At 35.0% G+C, this 21608-nt stretch overlaps 1 protein-coding gene across 1 annotated transcript in view; it reads left to right on the forward strand.

Moving 5' to 3' along the window:
- Positions 1-21608, forward strand: part of UBR1 (ubiquitin protein ligase E3 component n-recognin 1) — a 162524-nt gene that overhangs the window by 74105 nt on the left and 66811 nt on the right. The window contains exons 15-27 of the mRNA XM_005685547.3: positions 1864-2044; positions 4503-4564; positions 4836-4946; positions 5888-5953; positions 6235-6336; positions 8237-8300; positions 10989-11113; positions 13650-13702; positions 14762-14864; positions 15958-16006; positions 16393-16547; positions 18315-18414; positions 20105-20214. Coding sequence (XP_005685604.2) covers positions 1864-2044; positions 4503-4564; positions 4836-4946; positions 5888-5953; positions 6235-6336; positions 8237-8300; positions 10989-11113; positions 13650-13702; positions 14762-14864; positions 15958-16006; positions 16393-16547; positions 18315-18414; positions 20105-20214 — 1281 coding nt within the window. The remainder of the gene's footprint in view (positions 1-1863; positions 2045-4502; positions 4565-4835; positions 4947-5887; positions 5954-6234; positions 6337-8236; positions 8301-10988; positions 11114-13649; positions 13703-14761; positions 14865-15957; positions 16007-16392; positions 16548-18314; positions 18415-20104; positions 20215-21608) is intronic.

A 21608-nucleotide genomic window follows, 5' to 3' on the forward strand; every position in this document is an offset into this window, starting at 1 on the left:
CGGTTCAGAGTGGCAGCTACACTCACAGACACAATAGACTTCAATCTAACGCAGTAGCTGTATAGAACAGTAAGGACAGGAAATATTGTCCAGTTGTCTGTCACAGCACATGTTTTTTGGCTCTCCTCACCTTTGTGGAGGGCATGGTTAATCGTTGGAGATGAGGTATTCATCTTGACACTTGCAGATGTCTACATTTACTATCATCTGAAGTCATCTATATATGCTGTTATCACTGTTTAGCTTCTAAAACTGCTTTAGAGCCAGGCTTCTGTCCTTAGGAATTAATAGGAACTGTGTCTTGAAAAAATTTCAAAGGATCTATTTAGTAACCAAATTCAGGTCTTTTCCCTCTTCCTTAAATACCTGTAGCATTGTGTTCTTTTGAGAATCTTAATCATTTTGAAATTCTCTTTCCCTCTGATTTTCACAAGCCTTCTTATCCTGATATTTCTATTATTGATTACCCATTTCAATCAGTGATTGCCTTTTCCCCCTCAGTTCTTTCTGCCTAGTAAACGAGACATTCCCCAATATTTTCTTCTCTTTCTTACAGATCTTTTATTTCTCCCACCTCAGTTAAAACTTCATAAGATAACTTTCCCAAGCTATAGTATCACTTGTGTTTGTGTGTTGCACATGACTGCTTAGATCCTAATTTCTATTTCAAACTCAATATTAGTAAATTGATTTGTCATCATTTCATTCTATTTCCAGCTTGCATTTTCTCTTCTTGACTTTCTTGTTCTGTTCCTGACACCATGATTCATGCGTTCATCCATACAGGAAATCTGAGAGCTACTGTGTTCTGTGTATTAGATGTTAACAGACCTTTGAGGGAAAAAAATGTTTTGTGTTCAGGGAAGATTGAAAAATTTTAGGGTGAACAAAATCAAACATTTTTTTAAACCACTGAACTTCTCAAACCTTTTGATAAATCAATGGGTTAATCAATCATTTCTAAGAGGAATAGTCCCAAAATTTAACTATAGAATTCTTTTGTAAAAATAAAATCCATGTGAGAAATGCTCTTAAAAAGTGACCTTTGACTCATCTCCTTCCCATACTCACCCAGATTTGAGTCTTCCTCCTTCTAAATTTGTTTTATAATCCTAACGTATTTCCTGTAAGTTTATTCTTTTTTGCCATGACTGGCCCCACCCTTGTTGAGTCCCTTATCACCTTACACTTAACTTAGTAATGAAACTTTCTGTTGGTTTCCTTGTCTCCTAACATTGCCCCCTCCAATCCATCATCTTCAGTGACACCACTAATTCTTCTTGAAACAATAAGTTGACTTTATTATTACACATCAGATACTCTTCAAGTCTATTCAAATTCACATTTCACATGGCTGTGCCAAGGCATGTTTCCAGTTTACTGGCTCATTAATTCTATCCATAAGCCTCTGATTTATCCAGATTTTATTCTTTTCCACTCCCTGAACAAGAGTTGTACTTCCCCTTATTTCTGTTTGTTTTTTCTGTATCTCTGCTTACATTGCTACCATCTCTCCATCTTCCCCCCATGCTTAAGCTGCGTATTCTTTCAGACCCCACTCAAAAGCTATGTTTACAAATGTGTGTTCCCAATTGTTTGTGATTTTTTTCTTTTTTTGCCCTATTAGAGTTATTAGTTTATACCACTTACATGGCTTACAATTTTTTACTTTGATTGTGTATCTGTATCTGTCTGACTGTCCTAATGTTTCCTACAGGTTTGCAGATCCTGTTGAGGTAGCTCTAATAACACATAGAACAATTTTGTGCTTGTATTTATTTAATAGTAAATATTTATTGAATGATATATTAATAATAAAGTAGGTAACTTATCAGTTTATTTGCATTCTTATTTTCCTTTTAGGAAGAACTCTTACTAGTGGCTTATAAAGAATGTCACAAAGCTGTGATGAGGTGCAGTACAGGTTTCAAATCTAGTAGCAAAACAGTAATACAATTGTGTGGTCATACTTTGGAAACTAAGTCCTACAAAGTATCTGAAGATCTTGTAAGCATACATCTGCCACTGTCTAGGACTCTTGCTGGTGAGTGTTTATTTGGTTCTTGCATGTTTGTATTAGCTTTGTTTTCTGTAGATAGTCATATTAGAATCAGTACTACTTTTGTGAGCACATACGTAGATCAGATACTGCAGTTAAGAACTGTCACTGTCCTTCAAAGAGCTGTGACCAGACATGTCAGGGTGTTTGTTTACCTGGATCTTTTGTTATCTGGGTCAACTCATGGATCCTCATAGTATATACTTTAGGACCAACTTGGTAACTTATTGCCTATCCAAGCATATAGGAAAATCTTGTTGCAGTTTTTCACCCTCTTCTCTGTCTGATTGCACCAGTGTGTTGACTCTGTCACTATTCCTTTCACCACTGAAAGAAAGAAATCATAGATTTTCTTCAATCATCCTTTGATTTGCTTTTCCATGTAAATTGGCCCTGTCAGTTTTTTTTTCTTTTAACAACTTTGTAGAAGTGTTTGTATTTATATTTCTGTGGTAAAGTATACATAAAATTTACCATTTTAATCATGCTTAAGTATATAGTTCAGTGGTGTTAAGTATATTCACACTGTTGTACAACCATCACCACCATCCACATCCAAAATTTTTTCATCTTCCCAATCTGAAATTTTGTACCCATTCAACATAGCTTCTCATTCCTTGTTCACTACAGAGATTTTCTGTCTCTATGACTTGACTATAGGTATCTCATATAAGTGAAATCATATTTGTATCCTTTTATAACTGGCTTATTTCACTTAGCATAATGTTCTCAAAGTTCATCCATGTTGTGATGTGTGTAAGATTTCCTTCACCTTTAAGGCTGGATAATATTCCATAGTGGGCTTCCCTGGTAGCTCAACTGGTAAAGAATCCACTTGCAATGCAGGAGACCCCAGTTCCTGGGTCAGGAAGCTCCCCTGGAGAAGGGATAAGCTACCCACTCCAGTATTCTTGGGCTTCCCTGTGGCTCAACTGGTAAAGAATGCGCCTGCAATGCAGGAGACCTGGGTTCAATCCCTGGGTCAGGAAGATACCCTGGAAGAGGGCATGGCAACCCACTCCAGTATTCTTGCCTGGAGAATCCCCATGGACAGAGGAACCTGGCGGGCTACAGTCCATGGCATCGCAAAGAGTCGAACATGACTGAGCAACTAAGCACAGCACAATATTCTGTAGTATGCATACCACATTCTGTTTATCTATTCATCCTTCAGTAGATGCTTAGGTTGCTTACAACTTTTGGCTGTTGTTGAATAATGTTGCCATGAACACAAGTCTCCAAATATCCATTTGAATCCTTGTTTTCAGTTCTGGAGTTATACACCCGTAGAGTGGTATTGCCGGATCATAACATAATTCTAGTTTTTAATTTTTTGAGGAGCCACCATACTGTTTTCGATGGCACCTGCGCCATTTTACATTCCCAACAACAGTGCACAAGGATTCCAGTTTCTTTACATCCTCATCAACATTTGATATTTTTTCTTTTAAATAACCATCCTAATAAGTGTGAACTGGTATCTCCTGTGGTTTTGATTTGCATTTTCTTAAAGATTAGTGATATTGAGCATTGTTTCCTGTGCTTACTGGCCATATGTATTTCTTCTTTGGAGAAATGTCTGATCAAGTCCATTGTCTATTTTTAATCAGATTTTATTGTTGAGTTATTAGAATTCTTTGTATATTCTGGATATTAACTACTTATGAGGTATATGATTTCCTGATATTTTCTTCCATTCTGCGGATTGCCTTTTCACTCTGTTGTTCATGTCCTTTGATGCACAAAAGTTTTTAATTTGGTATAGTCTAATTTATTTTTCCTTTGATTAGCTATGTTTTTGATGTCATATCCAAGAAATTACTATCAAATCCAGTGTTGCAAAGTCTTTTTCCTATGTTATTTTTTAAGAGTTTTATAGATTTAGGATCTGTGTTCAGATTGCTGATATCATTTTTAGGTAATTTTTGTTTGTGGTATAATTGACATGTGATTTTATGTCACTTCTATTTTTACAAAAAGAAATACCTAGATTAGTTATTATTTCTTTTTGTTTTATGGAGGTATAGTTGATTCACAATGCTGTGTTTAATTTCTGTTGGACAATAAAATGACTAAGTTATATATATATATACACACACACACACATATTCTTTTTTCATAATGGCTTATCACAGGATATTTAATACAGTTCCCTGTGCTATACAGTTTTTATTTCTTCTGGTACTTGGTTTGTGAGGAAAATCATTTCTTAGGAAGAAGCATAGTATTTATATATATAAAAATAATACAGTGTAGGATCTTAAATATGTTAGTAATACTGTGTTTCAAAATTAGAAATCAAAACTTTGCATTCTGAGGCGTCATATCTAAGCTCAGTTAATGTATATTTAAATTTCACAAGTTTTCAAACTTGATGAATTAACTGGGAGACAAATCAGCTGGGTTTATTGCTTTCTCATCTTTTTCATTTTTTAACTTTTAGGTCTTCATGTGCGTTTGAGCAGGCTGGGTGCTGTTTCAAGACTGCATGAATTTGTGCCTTTTGTAAGTGACTATTAAATTCTGACTTGCTTATATTCTATTTCTAAATACCTCTTGGTTGAGTGGGAAGAAAAAGATATTTTGAAACCTACCTGAATAATTCCCAGTTAATAATTTTATGTCTGTGTCATAGAACATTGAAACCTGAATCATGGTGACTTGGAGTCCTCTAGTTCAAGCCCTTCCATTTTACAGATGAGAAAATGGAGCGATGTATAGTGCCATAGCATCCAAACCTCTGAGAAATATTGAAATTGATCTCACTCTGTTTCAGGAGGATTTTCAAGTAGAGGTACTGGTTGAATATCCTTTGCGTTGTCTGGTATTGGTTGCCCAAGTTGTTGCTGAGATGTGGCGAAGAAATGGGCTCTCTCTCATTAGCCAGGTATGGCAAGGTGTAGTATTCATATTGTGTGTTCATTTTCTGCTTGCTTTTTCCTTTATTAATAAATATTTTACTTTGTATCCCTGGATTCTGCTCAGTATTTTTGTTTTCTAGCTCTTTCGTAAACTCAAGGAAGTTCTAGTGACCATGTGGACATTTTCCTTAATCCTGTTAAGCGGATAGGTCAGGTGAAAGCCGGTAGTACCACCAGAATCTTTCCCACTAATATATATCTTTTCTGAAGATTACCTTACTTGGGAGCTGTAAACTTCTTACCACCAGTCTCAATTGAATGGCATCTTACAATTTTTCCCTCTGTTTTAGAGCAAATAAGAAGTGCTTTTCCTGAAAGATGGGGAAACGAATTGTAAAGATACTGCTTGGGAGAAAAATGGCATTGATTGATTGTAGGAATTTGGTTTACTTTTATTGAAGTGGGTGTTTTAAACTTAGTATGCTTTTCTCTGCTCAGTCATGTCCGACTCTGTGACTCCATGGGCTCTAGCCCACCAGACTCTGTCCATGGAATTTCCCAGGCAAGAATGCTGGAGTGGGTTGCCATTTCCTCCTCCAGGGGATCTTCCCAACCCAAGAATCGAACCTGGGTCTCCTGTATTGCAAGCAGATTCTTTACTGCTAAGCTACAGAGGAGATTCTCGTAATTGAACTTGGTGGGGGAGTCAATTATTTTGTTACACATGTTGAGAATAATAACTAGTATAGAGCATTTTAAACTCTGAAGTATTTTCATGCCATATTTTCTCACATCATCCTCCCAAATCCCTTAAAATGATTCATAAATTTACAGCTTCTTTTTTCTCTGCTACAAAGTAGTTCTTGGGGTTTCTAGTTTAGTAAAAATTTAAAGAATAGTTTTTGCTGAGAATTTTGTTTGAAATAAAATGATTCTTTTAGCTTCTGTTCTATCTTCTATTTTATAGGTGTTTTATTACCAAGATGTTAAATGCAGAGAAGAAATGTATGATAAAGATATCATTATGCTTCAGGTACCTATTTAAATTTGTTCTGATATGTGTCATAACCTTCCTTCCTATATTCCTTGTAGTAGGAGAAGATATTATAATGTAATAACCTTTTTATAACTTCTTATTGTATTATACTTTTATTTACTTATTTCTCACTGTTGAGATGAATATAGAATCATAGAAGCAGAAGGGCCTGCTACATTATCTTCTGCAGATTTACCTTATTCTCATAGCCCTACTACTAGAGACAAAATGTTTCTCCATTTAATGCATAGAACTATGGGACTTGATTTCTTTCACAGATTGGTGCATCTCTAATGGATCCCAACAAGTTCTTATTACTGGTACTTCACAGGTATGAACTTGCTGATGCTTTTAACAAGACCATATCCATAAAAGACCAGGTAAGTGATAGAAACTGATATATAAATTAATCCAAAGAAAATTTTATTGTTAACTATTTTAATCATATATGATTATTTATTTATATATGTATATCTCCAAACACCACACACATACATAAAACATACATCTACTTCTGCATGTACACACATATATTCTTTTCACTCTATAAAAATTAGAATGTACATGGATACAGAATCCCGACCTACTAGTCAGTATATATAAGGGACTTAAACATCTGTGGATTTTGGTATCTGCAAGGGTCCTGGAGTAATCCCCTGAGGATACTGAGTGATGACTGTATATAGATTAACAAAAAGGAGAAGAAAATCACATGAAACTGCCTCTTAGGAATGATCACTTTTAAAGTTTTGGTGTTGTTTGTTTTTAAAGGAAAAATTGAGTCTTTCATATGTGCTATTTTGCAATTTGCTTCCTGTGCTTAGTGAAATATTGTGATGGGTTTTTTTCTTGGCATTAAAGAAGTATATAACTGCATCATCTTTTTTAACATAATTTTTAATGGCTGTGTAATATTGCACTTTATGATTGCATTATACTTTAGTCTCCTGTTGCTGAAGGGGTTTTTTGATTTTTTTTGCTCTTATAAACATCTCTGCACCTCAAGGTTTAAATACTTGCCTACTTATTTTGTTAAAATAAATTCTTAGGAGTAGATTTGCTGGAGAATGCAGCATACCCTTTCTTACGTTTCTTGAATAGATATTGTCAAACTGACTCTCTCTAGCAGTATATACATCTGTAATGGCACTGGTGTTTTGTTGATCTAATATATGAAAGATGGTGTTTAATTTTCATTTGCAGTTTTTTAGTTATCAGTGAGGTTGACTTTGTTTTCATGATTATTGACTTTATTTTTTTCCCTTTTTGGTAGTGAATTATCTGTTTCTGTCCTTCACCTTTTTCCTGTTTCTATAAAAGTTCCTTATTTAGTAAAGATATTCTTTATTTGTATTTATTGCCTTTTTTCAGTTTATAGTTTGTCTTTGGAGTTTTATCACCTCTTCATTGTTTTAATATTTCCTACCAGTTTATAAAGTAGGCTTTGTAATTTATGAATTGCATTATTTTATTCTTCAAATTAGACGTCACTTACAAAGGCCCAAAGAATAGGATAAAAAATACAAAGCTAATTTTTAGTCATGTTTTTATACTCAGTGAAAATGAGTATGTAATTTACTATAGTATTTAAGTAACAGGTGTTTTGGGGGGGGGGTGCACTCACCATAGCTGTTGGTTACATATTTGTAGCCACTGTCCCACCAACCCTGATAAGAAGGAAGCCGTAGTACAGGGAAAGTTAAAGGTTAGAATTCTTTTTCTGACTGAAGGCTTGATGGGTAATAAGGATAATAAAAACAGTAATAATATTTAGCAACTGTTATTGAGTTCTTCGGAGAAGGCAGTGGCAACCCACTTCAGTACTGTTGCCTGGAAAATCCCATGGATGGAGGAGCCTGGTAGGCTGTAGTCCATGGGGTCGCTAAGAGTCAGACTCGAATGAGTGACTTCACTTACACTTTTTCACTTTCATGCATTGGAGAAGGCAGTGGCAGCCCACTCCAGTGTTCTTGCCTGGAGAATCCCAGGGACAGCAGAGCCTGGTGGGCTGCCGTCTATGGGGTCCCACAGATTTCGACACAACTGAAGCAGCTTAGCAGCAGCAGCAGCAGCATTGAGTTCTTATTAGATGCCGAGTATTGTGACCTTATAGAATTTGAAGTCAACAAAAGGGAATTATTCATCTCATAATTCTCTGTTGAAAATACTGAAAGAAAATACTGGATTGGCTGGACTGTCAGTCTGATCCTGAAAAAAATGTGTGTTTTATGGTGGCTTTTGGTTCTTATGTAACTAATTTTTTCTTTTATAATTCTACAGGATTTGGTTAAGCAGTATAATACCTTAATAGAAGAAATGCTTCAAGTCCTCATCTATATTGTGGGTAAGAGTAAAATATGTTTTGAAACAGAGCATGAGTTACTTTATAGAGAGAACATTAGTAAGAACTCTAACTTACTTTGTTCTTCTCCAGATATAGCAGAGAATATTAGAGATTGATGTGACTAATGTGATTGATATGTTTAGAAATTCACCTTTAGAAAAGCACAGCTATTACATCTTCACTTTCCAATACCTGATTTGTTAATTGTTTGGACTTGTGTGTAGAGGTCTGGAAAATAATTGTCCTAGTTAGAAACATAGATGTAAAATAAGTATATGCTAGGTGCTAAAAATTTTATATATATATGTAAAATTTCAATGTAACATGCATCTAAGTAAGATGTATTTTCATCCAGTTCTATTAAATTACTTGGTGCCCATATTGGCCTTACTTCTGCTTTTATATATTATATATTATAGTCTCTTGATTTTACCAGCTATGTAAAAGTTCTTAACTTCTTATTCTGGCTCTTGTTTCTTACTATACTGTAGGAGACACTGCTTTGTATTAATAGTTCCTGGTAAGGATTCTAGCCATTAGCCATATCTGAAAACATGGGTATATTTTACTTGCTGTTTAGCCAAATCTGAAAACATGGGTATATTTTACTTGCTGTTTGTCAGGAGCTAGTTGCTGGACTAGCTGCTTGTCTCAGCAGAAAGTGTGATAAACCTTCATTGCCACGTGAGATGTAAATCTTCCAGGCACCAACTCTTCTGAAATAATTCCAGAGTATTCTGTAGGAAACTTCTGGAAAAAATGGACAAGTTAAAAATGTGCAAAATATTTTTAAGTTGATGATATACTTTATTAGATTACAAAAACTTGGGAATTTTTGTATTTGTTCTTGGAATACTATGAAGAATTTCTGCTACTGCATATTAATACCATATATTAGAATTGTCAATAGGTTTTGGTATTTTATATTTTCACTAATTTACTATTGCTATTATATTGCTGTTATTTTGTTTACCTAAATTCATTGGATATTTCCTTCTATGTCATTTTATTTTTAGTTAATACTTGCTACATTTCTAAGTTTATTACTTTTAAGAGCCATCATTTTTTTAAAAATGTATGTATGTGTAAAATCTCTGATAATATTACAGAGAAAACATCAATAAGTGTAAAAGATTTGGATTAGGAGTCATAAGATCTAGTCTTGACCTTGCTATAAACTAACAAGAGCTAGTCTTGACCTTGCTATAAACTACCAAGAGCATGCCATTTACATTTTCAGGGGCTCAAATTCTTGATTTGTAAAGGGTAAAAGTAATCTATGTGATCTCTAAGATTCTTTCTAGCATGAAACTTACAGAGGGTACTGTTATGGTGAAAAAATGAAAATTACAATGTATTTAAATAGTAATGAATCTGTTGCGAGTGAATTAAATTAACAAAATGTCATTGTTTTGCTGATTTGTAGAATTCAGATCTCTTAGACAAAAAAAAAAATTCCTGTCCTTGTACTCTAATTACCCTCTTATAGATATCACAAGACTTTGTACACATTGATTTTCAATAAGTACTATTGAATACTGTGACATAAGATCAAATATATCAAGCCTTCTTGAGGCATTGGGAATTAAATGCTGCTGACACCAGTAACATTCCCATAGTTAAAATTAGCTATTTTCTCTCTCCATCTGGCAGTTTATTGAGATAAAAAATAGAAATCTGATCATGTGGGCATGCTGGCAATAGCATCCATTCCTGACACACATTACTGTTTTGTCATTTAGCCTATAGAGACATTTTTAAGTATTTTGTCTTTTAGTTTTCACTTTGTTCTTCCATAAATAACAAGTAGAGACAAACTTGAGGAAGACCTTGAAAGAAAAGCTGTTGTTTCAGGATTCTTTGTTGCTGTTGTTCAGTTGCTTAGTTGTGTCTGACTCTTTGTGACCCCATGGACTGCAGCAAGCCAACTTCGCTGTCCTTCACCATCTCTTGGAGCTTGCTCAAACTCATGTCCATTGAGTCAGTGATGCCATCCAACCATCCTGTCCTCTGTCATCCCCTTCTCCTCTTGCCTTCAATACTTCCCAGCATTAGAGTCTTTTCCAGTGAGTGAGTTCTTTGTATCAGGTGGCCAAAGTATTGGAGCTTCAGCTTCAGCCTCAGGCCTTCCAGTGAATATTCAAGGTTGATTTCCTTTAGGATTGACTGGTTGGATCTCCTTGCTGTCCTAGGGACTCTCAAGAGTCTTCTCCAACACCACAGTTAGAAAGCATCAATTCTTCAGTGCTCAGCCTTCTTTATGGTCCGTCTCTCACATCCATAGCTTTGACTATACAGATCTTTGTTGGCAAATTGATATCTTTGCTTTTTAATATGCTCTCTGGGTTTGTTATAGCTTTTCTTCCAAGGAGTAAGCATCTTTTAATTTCATGTTGTCCCATGATGGCCACTACCCTCTTTTTTGTTTTTTTGATTAATAATACATGCTTATTTAATTGAGGGGCTTTGTTTATAATATTTGTGTGTGTGTATTTAAGTTAAGATAAGCCCTGTGTTACTTAGATCTCTGTATTTTTCTTCCTCTTTCAGCATATAGAGTGTTGTTCAGGTTTAGAAACATGTTCAGATAATTTCTGGTCACTCTCTCATAGGTTTGATTTAATGCAGTGTTCTTGATTTACATGGAAAGCAATTAACTCTTACTTTTTCTTTTCATTTTTGTATTAGGAGAGCGTTACGTACCTGGAGTGGGAAATGTGACCAAAGAAGAGGTCACAATGAGAGAAATTATTCACTTGCTTTGTATTGAACCCATGCCACACAGTGCCATTGCCAAAAATTTACCTGAGAATGTAAGTCCAGTTTTGTTTTTTTAACTCCATTCACATCAAGATGGGATAGTTTTTCTTTTTCTCTAATTGGAAGCTCTTGAAGTTTTAGGAAAATCTGTTTTGATTTTCAGGTATAAAACTCTCACTGTTAATTTTTTAGTGGTATAAACCTTAATTCTGGGCTTTGGGGCTTTAGGAAACATTTTAAAGATAGTCTGGCTATTTAGAAAACACCGTAGAGCAATAAACTCTTTAATTTTTTTACTTTAACGTAAATTTTCTCCAGAGAAAAAGAGAACTTTGTGAAATACTGAAACTATTTGGGTGGTATGTTAGTCTGGGTCTTCTGAGAAGCAGATGTCAAGACAAAACATTTAAGGTTTTAGTAGGAATAGTGACTGTGAGAGGATTGATGAGGGAGCTGGGAAAGGCTGGGGGAGCCATCAAACTGTAGTGCAAGTCTGATCCCACATGAAGAAAGAAGGAAAGAAGGTAGGAATGTCCTGGACTGCTGGGTAGTCTAATCAAGGTTTGGTGCCTTCACATGCCTCCCTGAGTGAGCCTGCATTAGTGTCTCTGTTCCTCTAACTAGAGGTCTGCAGGGTGCATTCTCATAGCCATCCCAGGTGATATTTACATTCAGTATTGTTGACATTTAGGCAGTAATCCTAAAGATTATGAGTCATATTTTTTAACACGTATTTTTAAATTATGCATTAGAACAATGATTCTTATAAGAGGTTAAACTTACCTTTACTATCAAGGCTTTCCAGAGAAGTAGAATAGAAATAAGCCTTGACTCTTGGTCATTTTTCTTCTCAAATATCCATAGTGCTTTTCTAGTTTCACTGTTAACTGATTCTCAGACTTTAACCATGTCACCTTCATAATTTCTGCACATCTGTCTACCAATTTTAGAAATTACTAATACATTTTAAAATTAACTTACATTTTTCCTTAGCATCTTTCTAAGCAACAATACAATGAAATAGTAGGTTTGACATTCTAGATTAATTTTTTCTTAATACATGTTAAGATGAATGAATAACTGTTCAAAACTTTAAGGATATATAACTGTGCCACCTAAAAACAATTTCACATACCATCAGTTCAGTCACTCAGTCGTGTCCAACTCTTTGGGACCCCATGGACTGCAGCATGCCAGGCCTCCCTGTCCATCACCAACTCCCGGAGCTTACCCAAACTCATGTCCATTGAGTCAGTGATGCCATCCAACCATCTCATCCTCTGTTGTCCCCTTCTCCTGCCTTCAGTCATTCCCAGCATCAGGGTCTTTTCCAGTGAGTCAACTCTTCGCATCAGGTAGCCAAAGTATTGGAGTTTCAACTTCAACATCAGTCCTTCCAATGAACACCCAGGACTGGTCTCCTTTAGGATGGACTGGGTGGATCTCCTTGCAGTCCAAGGGACTCTCAAGAGTCTTCTCCAATACCACAGTTCAAAAGCATCAGTTCTTCGGTGCTCAGCTTTCTGTATAGTCCAATTCTCACATCCATACATGACTGCTGGAAAAACCATAGCTTTTACTAGATGGACCCTTGTTGGCAAAGTAATGTCTCTGCTTTTGAATATGCTATCTAGGTTGGTCATAACTTTTCTTCCAAGGAACAAGCGTCTTTTAATTTCATGGCTGCAGTCACCATGTGCAGTGATTTGGGATATAAAAATATATATATATATATCATATTTAAATAAATACATACAAAAAATAAATAAATACCAAAAGAGTACGTACCATGTTTTGCAAAAAAAATAGCAAGCTTTAATGTATACCCTTACTTTTCACTGCTTTCAAGTACTTTTTAAAAGGAGGCTAAATTTCTTAATTTTTGCAGGACTTTAGGAACCTATGAGCTTGCTTTAGTATATTGACTAAGTCCTTATCCTGATTTTAAATGACTTCATTTAAAAAAAAAAAAAAAGAAGATTCCTTGTTGGGACTTCCTGGTAGTCCAATGTTTAGGACTCTGCCTTTCCACTGGAGGGGACGTGGGTTCAATTCCTGGTTGAGGAACTAAGATCCCACGTGGGATGTAGCTTGACCAAAAAGAAAAATAAAAATTTTTTGTTAAAGGAAAAATTCAAGCCAATTAAAAAAAAATTATAATTGCAGAAGCCAGAATATATTTGGACATCTATATATGTGTTTTACCATAGATCCTATTTATTTTGTTACCTTGGTTTTAAGGATTAGTTCAACATGGACGTTTGCTTAAATGATGTGGGTGAATAACATACTAGATTTAAAAAATAACAGTTTCTTTGAATTATTTGTTGTATGTGTATACATATATGAGGACAAATTTAGATTAAATTTCTTCTTTAAGCAATTTATACAGGCGTCTTACCTCTGCTAAGAAATCCATCCCTCAACACTAATAGGTTTTAGACCTAATTTTTAAATATTGGAAATTGATCTTATTTTGAATTATTTTTAAAATACTCAGAAATGCTTTGAAACGGTATTTCGGTTCACAGTAAAAGAAAACAAAGTCATTATGTGAAGGTAAAAATGACAAAAATATTGTTTCAACAGGAAAATAATGAAACTGGCTTAGAGAGTGTCATAAACAAAGTGGCCACATTTAAGTAAGTACTTAATATTTATGCTTATTCTGAAAGGTACGTCAATCTTTGTCTTTGTCTTTGTCTTTGTAATTTGAATTATTGTAGAAGTTCTGAAGTTCTTTCCTGAACTCCTAAAAACAAAATTCAAGTATAGACAGAAAGGGTGAGATCTAGGGGTACACTATAGGCACTTAGTACCTGTATGCTGAAGAAGTGAGTATTTTTTGGCAAATCAATGAGAAATATCCACTTTTTATGTTAGGTGACTTAATAACTAAACAAACCTTTCTGATAGTCTCCCATCAATTTTAAGCCATGACTTCATTTATTCTATTAAATTTTCATTTTGTATACTAATTTAAAATTTTTCTCTGCTAGGATTAAAATATTTTGCAATCGTTTGATTCTTTGAGATGTGTAAAATGGAAATAAGATTTTAAAAGATTAATTCTTGAAATTAAAATAATTGATACTAGTAGTGAATTTCTACTTGTTATTGTCATGAATTCATAGATAAATTGCTAGTGTCAAATACCTTTAAAAATAGAATATAGCTTTTTTATGCTCTAATATATTCAGTAAGTTATTTCACTTTGATAGAGAGCAAAAGCTGTTTAATGTGCAGTATACGCCTTTTGGCTTTAGTATTTTTCCTTATAGTTCTCTATAGAGTAGTCACTATTTTATTTGCATTTGCAATTTCCTAAGGACATGATATCTTAACTACTATTTTAGATTTTGCCTAAGACAATGCAGGCTTTAGTTGAATAGGCAATGTTAGGTTTCAGAGGCTAAAAACAAACTCTTAGGAATTTAAGTAGGGCATGGGATCAGATCAAACTTTTTCATATTTGTTTAAATTTCATAATTATGAGACACAACTATTACCAGGACTTTGAGCTTATAGTGTTAAATTTGTTAGTTTATTTTCATGAAATGAAATTTGTCAGTCAGTTTAAGCAAGCTGAATGAGATATGATTGTTTTCTTTCTCTTGATTTTAAGATTTATTTTTAGATTCTTACGTTACTCTATACTTCAAGGGCAGTGCAGTTCACCTCTGTATAATCTGTCTTTTTAGGAAACCAGGTGTATCAGGCCATGGAGTTTATGAACTGAAGGATGAATCACTGAAAGACTTTAATATGTACTTTTATCATTACTCCAAAACACAGCATAGCAAGGTATGAAAAGTTACTCTTTTCAGTAAAGAAACCGAAAGGCTTTCCAGCTCCATAGACAATTCCCTGGTTTTTCTGTAGTTTCATACTGGTTTTCATTACTAGAGGGCATTATCTTACCCAGTAAATTAAAATTGAATCAATAATATTATCTAGTATGTAGTCACTGTTCAAATTTTTCTGATTATACCAGAAATATTCTTTATAATTATGTTGGGGTAAGAGGATTCAATCAAAGATCATGCACTTCATTTGCTGTCATGTTTCTATAATCTCCTTTAATTGGGAATACTCTTTTTGCCTTTTTTTGTTTTTCATAACATTCACATTTCTGTTAATGTCAACTAGTATAGGCTAGTAGTTTTTTAGAATATCCAATATTCTGAAGTGAAGTGAAGTCGCTCAGTCATGTCCGACTCTTTGCGACCCCATGGACTGTAGCCTACCAGGCTCCTCTGTCCATGGAATTTTCCAGGCAATAGTACTGGAGTGGATTGCCATTTCCTTCTCCAGCAGATCTTCCCGACCCAGGGATTGAACCCAGGTCTCCCGCACTGTAGACAGACGCTTTACCGTCTGAGCCACTCTGGATATGTCTAATTTTATTCCCATGAGTAGATTCAAATTAAGCATTTTGGAGCAAGAATACTACATAGGTGACATATTGTATCTTATCAGTAGACGCATAATGTCTGTTTGTCCTATTAAGGATGATGTTAAGTTAGATCACTTAGTTAAGGTGATGAGTGATGTTAAGTTAGATCATTCAGTTAAGTTTGATGTCTGGCTTTGTTGTTATAAAATGAATAAGTTCCAGTTTTTAGTACAATGCCCTGTATATAATAGACGCTAGGTAAATATTGTTGACTGAAAGAAATGGGGAACTAAATTAATGATGAGGATTATTACCATCTATTTTGCAGTGACCTTCCCTAGGACGATGATTTTGTTTCTGGAATAAGGTAGCATTTGAATACATATTTCAGTATGTAAAGTATTTTGGTAGGTTTCCTGCCTCCTTCAGAGTACTCCATTTGTTTCATGCTTGTCAGGTGTTATATTTTAAGATAGGCCTTTTTTTTTTTAATATATTTAGGCTGAACATATGCAGAAGAAAAGGAGAAAACAGGAAAACAAAGATGAAGGTAAAAAGTGAGATTCTAAGTTGACTAATTTTGTATTCTGATTTTGTAGCAGCAAAGCATATAGTGTTTTGCTTTTGTTGTTTTTTTAAGTGAGCAACTAATGGAATGCAAAGAACCCTTTGTTTCTTGTTGACACATTAAGACATAGCGTACATCAGTGGTGATAGAATTTTAAATTTTAACAAACGAAGTTTATTTGGGGGGACTTACATAGTGACTCATATTTCCCGTAGTATGGATGTTTTCAGTGCTTTAAAGATAACAAAGATCCTATGCTGTTTTGCATGTAGTATATGATACTGATATTTGAAATTTAACATGTCTGATAACCCAAATAAAATAGTAACTGTTTATCTCTTCTGACATTGATCTCCTACCCACCTTAGCATTACCACCACCACCACCTCCTGAATTCTGCCCTGCTTTCAGCAAAGCAGTTAACCTTCTCAATTGTGATATCATGATGTACATTCTCAGGACCATATTTGAGCGGGCAGTAGATCCAGATTCTAACTTGTGGACTGAAGGAATGCTCCAGATGGTATGTATACTGAAAATATTTTTTCTCTTTCAGATACTTTGTCTACTTCATAGAGGTCTTGAGGGCCTGGAGAAGATCCCTAGTCTTACCTTTCTGACCTTCAGTTAGAACCACAGCTAGAGCACCTGAGACCTAAAAGCCATTGAGAACAGCTCAGATGTCGTGGAGATTTCCCTGTGACACAGTCTCAGGCTTTTAGGATCCTTACTCTTGGGAATAATTTACATTAAAAAAAAATAAAAGCAGAGGAGAAATGGAAAAGGCCTATTCCTGCTAATAATAAATTAGCATGTCATTATCATATCACAGTTAGTTTCCTATATTTTTTATTTCACATGTACTGTTTCATAGAGTTGTTTGAGACTTAGCTCATTAAATGGAAGCAACTATTTTTTTCTCCATACTGTTATAGATAAGTTACTTAATAATGTCACCTTTGGTAGCTGTTATTGGATATTTGTTTAGCACCTGCCTGACTGAATTTCCTTGACTGTTACTGATCTAGAGGCTATAAATGATGTCATACTCTATGTGTGTCTCACATTTTTTCAATAACAGTGGTAAATAAATGCAGTAAAACTTTGAACCCATAGAGACATATTTGAAATAAAAAATTAAAATTTTTCTGTCTGCCTCCTAGCACCCCATCTGAAAGGTTTGTGTCTTTTGGAAGTCATTCCACATTAGTGCATATAGGCCTAACACATGCTCAGTAGCTGCATATTCCATTATGGACCTCTATGATGCATTTAACTATCTCCTGTTAATAGGCTTTTAGGTTGTTTTTAGGTCTTTGTATAACAAAGAACTGGAGAAGGAAATGGCAGCCCACTCTAGTGTTCTTGCCTGGAGAACCCCATGGACAGAGGAGTCTGGCGGGCTACAGTCCATGGGTCACAAGAGTCAGACACGATTTAGTGACTAAACCACCACCAACCATAACAAAGAACACTTCCCATGTGGCTCAGTGGTAAAGAATCTGCCTGCCAGTGCAGGAGATGTGGCTTTAGTCCCTGGGGGAGGAAATGGCAACCCACTCTAATATTCTTGCTGAGAAGATTCCACTGACAGAGGAGCCTGGCAGGCTACAGTCCATGGGGCTTCCAAAGAGCTGGAGATGACTTAGCGACTAAACAACAGAACCCTACTCATGAGGGCACACACGCACATAATAAAGAACACTAAAATGCATGTTGTGTAAATACCTTTGTATACTTAAGTAAGTGAATCTATCTCACTGATTCCTAGTTCTGGGTCTATACATTTACATTATACTGATAGATACTGTCTAATTGGCTTCCAAAAACATACTGGTTTACTTTCCCATTATCAGCGTGATGAGAAATGCCTGCTTCCTAACACTTTTGTCACTCCTGTATTATAATAAGCTCTAAAATTTGCCATTTTAATAGGTGAAAAATAGATGATCTTGTTTGTTTCACTTACGTTTCTTTAAGTGAGGTTGAACGTTTTTTGTTTTTTTTTTTTTTTACTGTGCCATGCAGCTTGCAGGAACTTCCCTGACCAGGGATTTAACCCAGGCCAAGGCATTGGAAGCCTAGAATCTTAACCACTAGGCCGCCAGGGAACTCCCAAGGTTGAACATTTTTCATATGTGTGTATATCATTTCTTTCTCTGTGAACTGCTTGTTCATAAACTTTGCACATTTTTTACCTATCAGATTGCTTACTTTTATACCTCTATTTAAAATACGCTTACCTGAAGAAGCACAATTTTAAAGATCTTGTCCTATTTTCCTCTTTCAGGCATTTCACATTCTAGCATTGGGCTTACTAGAAGAAAAGCAACAGCTTCAAAAATGTCCTGAAGAAGAAGTGATGTTTGACTTTTACCATAAGGCCTCAAGTATGTTTTAGTATCATTTTCAGCAGTTTCAGCTAATTGCCAATTTGTAATAGAAAGCTGAATTCTAATGGAGTTCTTTTCCCTCTTATTTATTTTTTTAATCTATTTTCTAATTGGAGGAAAATTGCTTTACAATGTTGTATTGGTTTCTGCCCTATAGCAATGCAAATTAGCCATAATTATACATATATCACCTCCCTCTTTAGTTTCTCTCCCCTCCTCCCATCGCACTGCTCTAGATCATCACAGAGTGCTGGTTGGGCAGCTTCTCACCAGCTATCTGTTTTACACATGGTGGTGTACATATGTCTGTGCCACTTTCTTCATTTGCCTCACTTTCTCCTTTCCCCACTATGGCCACAAGTCTGTTCTCTGTGTGCATCTCCATTCCTTCCCTGAAAATAGACTCGCCAATACCATTTTTGTAGATTCCATATATATATATATATTAATATATGGTCTTTGTTTTTCTCTTTCTGACTTACTTCATTCTATATAATAGGCTCTAGGTTCATCCACCTCACTAGAACTGACTCAGATGTGTTCCTTTTTGTGGCTGAGTAATATTCCATTTTATATATGCACCACATCTTCCTTATCCATTCATCTGTCAATGAACATCTGTTGCTTACGTGTCCCACTGTAAATAGTGCTACTGTGAACATTAGGATGCATGTGTCTTTTTCAGTTATGGTTTTCTCAGGGTATATGCCCAGTGGTGGGGTTATTGGATCATATGATAGTTTTATTCCTAGTTTTCACTGTTCTCCATAGTGGCTCTATCAATTTACATTCCCACCAACAGTGCAAGAGGGTTTCTGATAAAGTTTAGTTAGTCCTTAAGACAAAAACCTCTGAAATTGCTTTAATCTTTTCCTAGCATCTTTAGTCTTTAAAATTTTCAATAGTGCAAATCATGTTTTTTAATCCTCACAACAATCCTTTTACTGCACAATCTCATCCCCCTTTTGTGGGGGCTGCATACATTAAAGGTTTCTTACTTTCATTCCTTGTCACAGTATTATCAAATATATGCTGCTATATCAACCATAATATTCACAGTACCCATCTGTGAACGTTTTGATGTTTCTGAATTTAAAATGATTGCGGAAGTCTGAGTGAATGATAATGTGTTTTGCATTGTTTTCAACCTGGAAGAACAGGATAGGTTTAGATTAGATTTTTATTAAATGCTACGTCATTAAGACAGTTTTTTCAGAGCACATTCTAGGAACATTTGATTTAGAAAATCAATAAGAGAAAAGCATCTCATTTTCTATTTAAACACTTTTTCTTTTAGATTCTTGCATACAGCCTAAACCTATTCAGTTTATGGGTATGACAGCTCTCACTTCCATATTTTTGGGAGCTTTGGTTCTCAGTAAGTATTTTTACCAGACAGTGAGCAAAGTAGAGGAAAGGCAAGAGACAGATCACTAAGGGTAGTTTTCACTTTGCAGACCCAGTAGAAAATGTACAAGAGAGAACTAAAGTAATTCCAGTTTTTCAAGTTATTTAATTTAGTATTTGGCACTTCCTGTGATTGCAGATTCTTCCATCGAAAAATTAATGTAGTTAAGGGATTGAGTCCAAACTTTATCAATTTGAATAACATTTAACTATAAATTAAAATTTATATGTAATTATGAAGTACATGTTTATGATGTAGAATTTTTGTGTTTTAAAAAAGGATTGGGAAGTTCAGCCATGAATGCTCAGAATATACAAATGCTTTTGGAAAAACTCAAGGGGATTCCACAGTTAGAAGGGCAGAAGGACATGATTATGTGGATACTCCAGGTAAACCTAAAACTAAATGAATCATATCTTGGTTTAAATATTTAAGAATCCTCTGCATGCCTCTAAGATTAAATCATAGTATTTGCTAATTGTAAAATTACTTATTACTGATTTTCATGGTCACCTGTAATTTTTCATGTTAGTAATACTAATTTCCCTATGTTTTAGTGGAGGGGTCTTTTTAATAAATGAAAATTTATTTTATTAGTTAGTAAATATGTATAGTAAACCTGCTATGTGCCGTGCTCATTTCTAGGCTCTGAAAAAGACAGATAAGGTGCTTGTTATCATGGAGTATACATTGAGGTACAGACAATAAGCAAGAAATATCGGGATAATTCAGTAGATGAGTGGGGGTAACTATACGGGTAATCAGAAAGGCTGGCTTTAGGTAGTAACTTGGCACTGCAGGACAGGGAGCCAGTCTTAGAGTAATCTGGGAAGGTACTCCAGATTGAGGAGAAAGCAATGCAAAAGCCCGAGGTGGCCAAAGAGAAGGCTACGGTGACTAGGAACATAATGGGGGGGGTAGAGAAAGGTAGGCAGCAAAGTCGGAGGCGTTGCCAGGGGCCAGGTCATATAGGATCTTAGAGGTCAAGGGTAAATGGATTGTAGGGACAGGAATAAAAACAGGAACACCTTTAAAAGATGACTGCAGTAAACCTGGTGAGAAATGAGCCATGACATAGTCTAGGGGGCAGATGGCAAGAAGCTGGACTGATTGAGGTATAATGTGACAGAAGGAGCTATAGAACTTGCTGATAGATTTGATAGGAGGAATGAGAGAAATCAAAGATGACTTAATTTGGAGCTTGACCTGTTGAGTGGATGGCAGTACCTTTGGGGAGAAGTTGATGAGGCGTAGAGAGGTCAGGAATGTTACTTTAATGGAAAACCCTCCAAATGGAAACATGAAACCAAGGTTATGAAGTTTCTTCTCGCTGTATTTATTAAAATATTTTTATGTTATCAGCTAGATATTATTTTGATAATTAGAATATAGAGTGGTTTTTGCCACATTTATATCAATTGGAGATCTTTGACTGCTTTGTAATTCAAGCAGTCTGTCCTTTTGATTACTTAATCAGAAATACTTCTTAAATAAGTGTGATGTAATTTGATATGTAACTCTAAGATAATGTTATTACCAAGATTTTTCTTGAAGTAGATTTCATGATAATTTAGTATTTTTCTTAAACTTACCAATATGATCATTTTAAAATATAAAACAAAAACAAAAGAAGTGAAGTAAATAACTATTTTATAATTTCATTCATATGTGGAATATTAAATTTGATGAAATTAAATAAATAAATGAATAGATCAAACCAAAACCAATCACATATGTACAGAGAACAGAGTAGTGATTACCAGAAGGAAGGGAGTAAGGGGAG

The sequence above is a fragment of the Capra hircus genome, chromosome 10 (assembly GCF_001704415.2).
Source record: "Capra hircus breed San Clemente chromosome 10, ASM170441v1, whole genome shotgun sequence".
NCBI classification, from domain to species: domain Eukaryota; kingdom Metazoa; phylum Chordata; class Mammalia; order Artiodactyla; family Bovidae; genus Capra; species Capra hircus.